The 3,015-nt window shown below is 39.4% G+C and overlaps 1 protein-coding gene across 1 annotated transcript; it reads left to right on the top strand.

Moving 5' to 3' along the window:
* The first annotated feature begins 840 nt into the window (after nucleotides 1–840).
* LOC142350898 (uncharacterized) lies at nucleotides 841–2,456 on the top strand. The gene is made up of 6 exons (XM_075402906.1): nucleotides 841–949; nucleotides 1,027–1,077; nucleotides 1,183–1,242; nucleotides 1,319–1,413; nucleotides 1,735–1,951; nucleotides 2,270–2,456. Exons 1-6 carry the CDS (start codon nucleotides 845–847, stop codon nucleotides 2,414–2,416), a joined length of 675 nt encoding a protein of 224 aa, XP_075259021.1. The 5' UTR covers nucleotides 841–844; the 3' UTR covers nucleotides 2,417–2,456.
* Nucleotides 2,457–3,015: the final 559 nt, after the last annotated feature.

Here is a 3,015-nt window from a genome sequence, read left to right as displayed (position 1 = left end):
AGAGACTTCTATAATACTGTAAAAGTGATGAAGCAAAAAGTTCTAAAACTAAAAACTTGCGTCTTTTCTTTAGCTTGTTTACTGATTGCTCGTTGACAAACAATTGATTCTTTTCAATTCATTGCAAAATTTTCGAATCTCTTTGTTTTGAGTGCTGTGTTCAACTTCTGTTTTGGAGAATCTTGTTTAGGTTGAGCAGTTTTCGTCAGCTGCTTTGTTAAGAACGTGTGACAAAAGAGCCCATAACATGTTTATCCATTTTGCCTATGTGGCTAGGTATAGTCTAAAACATTCAGCGAATTGTTTTTGATGCCTCATGGGTTAGCGACCAGTTTAGTTTCCTTTCTCAATTCTGCCCTGTGTACTAATCATTTTTTTTTATAAAAGTCTCTAACCATAACTTACATTTCAATCGACGAAAAATTTGCGGGAATTTTGGCACTTAAGTACAGTTATGTCTCTGATAGATATTAGTTAGTAAAGACGAGACTTTCTTCTTGTTGTATTGTAGGATATGCGACGTTGCAGCCGTCAAAAAGACTGATCCAAACATCACATTTCTCAAGACCGTTTCTGTGTAGCGCGAACATAAAACGCCTCAAAAAAATCACCAACATTTTTTTGTTTGAAAATAGTCTTTTCCGTTTGTGACCCCCCCCCCCCCCGGTATGTAATGCACCCCCTCCCCCAGTTACAGAGCACGTGACAGTACAGAGTAAATCATTGTAAAAATATGGCTTGTGCGTGTGGTGGTTGCAAATAATATGCACCAACTAAACATGGGGGGGGGGGGGGGGGTGGCAAAAACTGAAAAGATTCTATAATTCTCATTTCAGATCTGAAAATGGTCAACCATTTCATTGTAAACTTGATGTGCGGAGTTATTGAAATTGTTTTATTCACTGAAGTAAGTGGACCAGGAGGACCCATTAAGCCGGGATTCACAACAGTAAGTGGGTAGAGTTATCCAATTCTCTGCTTCTCTTGAAAATGTAAAAATGTGAATCAACCAATTGAATCTTTAAGCCATCTCCTTCAGCAACAACTCAGCTGCCACCACCACCACCACCGCCATCAGTAAGTTATATGAGTTTAGTGTTTGTTTTCTTATTCTCAAAAAAATTTTCATGCTTGTTACCTTACAAAACAAGGGCGTCTGTGCAATTGTTTATTTTATTCCAGACTAAACCAGCAGGATCACCACCGGCAACAGCCCCTGCCAAAACAACCACAGCTGGCAAAGTAGAGCAGAGCTCATTTTTTTAGTATTCCAACCAAAGTTTAGGCGTTCAAAGTTTGAACAATGTTTTTTTTTCAGGGTGTGTGTCCAAAACCACCTCCTGCGTACGGTCCCACTACACCGGGTTTCACGCCAGCGTCGACGCCTCCCCCTGCTCAAGTTCCAGTCAAAGCGTTAGAACTTTCAATTCATTCTTCATTGAGTTTGCATATCCGTTAATTGATTACTTTGATTTTCGTTGATGCGACGTCTCTAATTTCTGATTTAATCATTTATAATGCCAGTAAATTGTTTAAATTCTAACTGCAAGTTTTTCTGACAAAACAGACAATATTTTAGTCCAAGAAGAGAGTGCCTGCCTCTTTTCTTTAAAATAATATATGACTGCTAATTAACCTTTTAACTCATAGTTACTGCGTTTGATCACCTGTTCACAACTGCTCATAATATGAAACAGTCACATATCTATTTGTTCACATGTGTTGTTGTTTCAGCCCTGTCAGAAAGATCACTATGTGTTCTGAACTGAAGCAAGGGAGGGAAGCAATTGAGTGTTTGGAACAGCGGGGGTGGCAGCTGTATGAAGGAGGTCAGCACCTCCAAGTGCAGCACTTGATTGACATTGGAACAATGTTAATCGCTTGCTCGCAGGAGGTGCTCGACCAGCTGGACTCCTGGGGAGTTTGGGAACTCCCCAGGGATGAGGCTATTGTAAGTTTCCTTTCTATGTCACAACTATCGCACACTCAGTATTCTAGGAAAAGTTACGTTCTTGGAAATCTTTTAGAAGTTGAACACCACAGAACTCAGTTTCGTGCCTTTTTGGCAAATTTTGCATCAGTAAACAGCACTACCTCCCATTACAATTAAACGGTGTTTGCGTTTCGCTGTGTTTTTGCTATAAATTTAATTGCATGGCCATTAAAACTGTGATTGGGCTGGGGGGGGTCAAGGCTAGAGGTTAGTACATCTAGAAAAAAAACAGCATTGAGATGACATTGAATAATGGTGATGTTCTGTTTGTTTCAGGAAGGATTGGACAGGTGCTTGACTGCTCTGGAGGAGGGCACCTACGATTCGCACGAGGGGGGTTGGCTCCGTGATGAGGCGGACCAACCACAGCCAGGAGTGCTGTTGCTCTGGCCCTGGACCTTCTTGCTCCGCAAGTTGTTCTAAGGCCTAAGCCCCAGAGCGTTTCACAAGCTCATTAAATAGCAAGCAGTCAAAATAAATCAATGTCTTGGTTAGAAATTATTCCAAAAATAACCCGGGGTTAAATTTTTAGATCATAGATTATAAAAAGAGCAATTTTAGATCATTTCGATAATATGACCTAGTTATGACTAATATTGCACCTTATTATGACTGCACTGCATAATTTTAAATTTTGTCACTCTTCAAAGTTCAGGTAACAAGGCGAAACAAGCTTGAATAAACCACGTTGACCATGTTTAGCATTCAGATTGAATCTTAAGTAATGAGCTTGTGACTCGAATCCGCCGTACCGGTACTTTGAGCTAAGTCTGCGTAAAACATTTCGAAGACTCAATTTTGAGTCTCGCTGTTTTAACATGTGTGAAAAACTATTAATGTGTGTCTTGTTCACTTCAAAGTTAAGCTTGTTTAGCTTAATTAATTGAAATAGAACTGCTCGTTAAAAATACATAAACCAGCCAAACTACAAATTAAAAATCTATTTTTCAAAAATCTTAGCCAAATAGCACAAATACAATCGAAAACCCTCTATGTGAATAACTCTCCCAAGAAACTTCTCA

The sequence above is a fragment of the Convolutriloba macropyga genome, chromosome 12 (genome assembly GCF_964194025.1).
Source record: "Convolutriloba macropyga chromosome 12, txConMacr16.3, whole genome shotgun sequence".
NCBI classification, from domain to species: Eukaryota; Metazoa; Xenacoelomorpha; order Acoela; family Convolutidae; genus Convolutriloba; species Convolutriloba macropyga.
Note: the sequence above shows the minus strand (reverse complement) of the source record. Positions and strands in the feature narration are given on the sequence as shown.

Bases quoted from the DNA above. Each gene is read 5' to 3' on its own strand.
- LOC142350898 (XM_075402906.1), top strand. From the start codon at position 845: ATGGTCAACCATTTCATTGTAAACTTGATGTGCGGAGTTATTGAAATT. The intron at 1,078-1,182 runs GTAAGTTATATG...ATTTTATTCCAG, and splicing joins CACCACCACCACCGCCATCA to ACTAAACCAGCAGGATCACC. The intron at 1,952-2,269 runs GTAAGTTTCCTT...TGTTTGTTTCAG, and splicing joins TCCCCAGGGATGAGGCTATT to GAAGGATTGGACAGGTGCTT.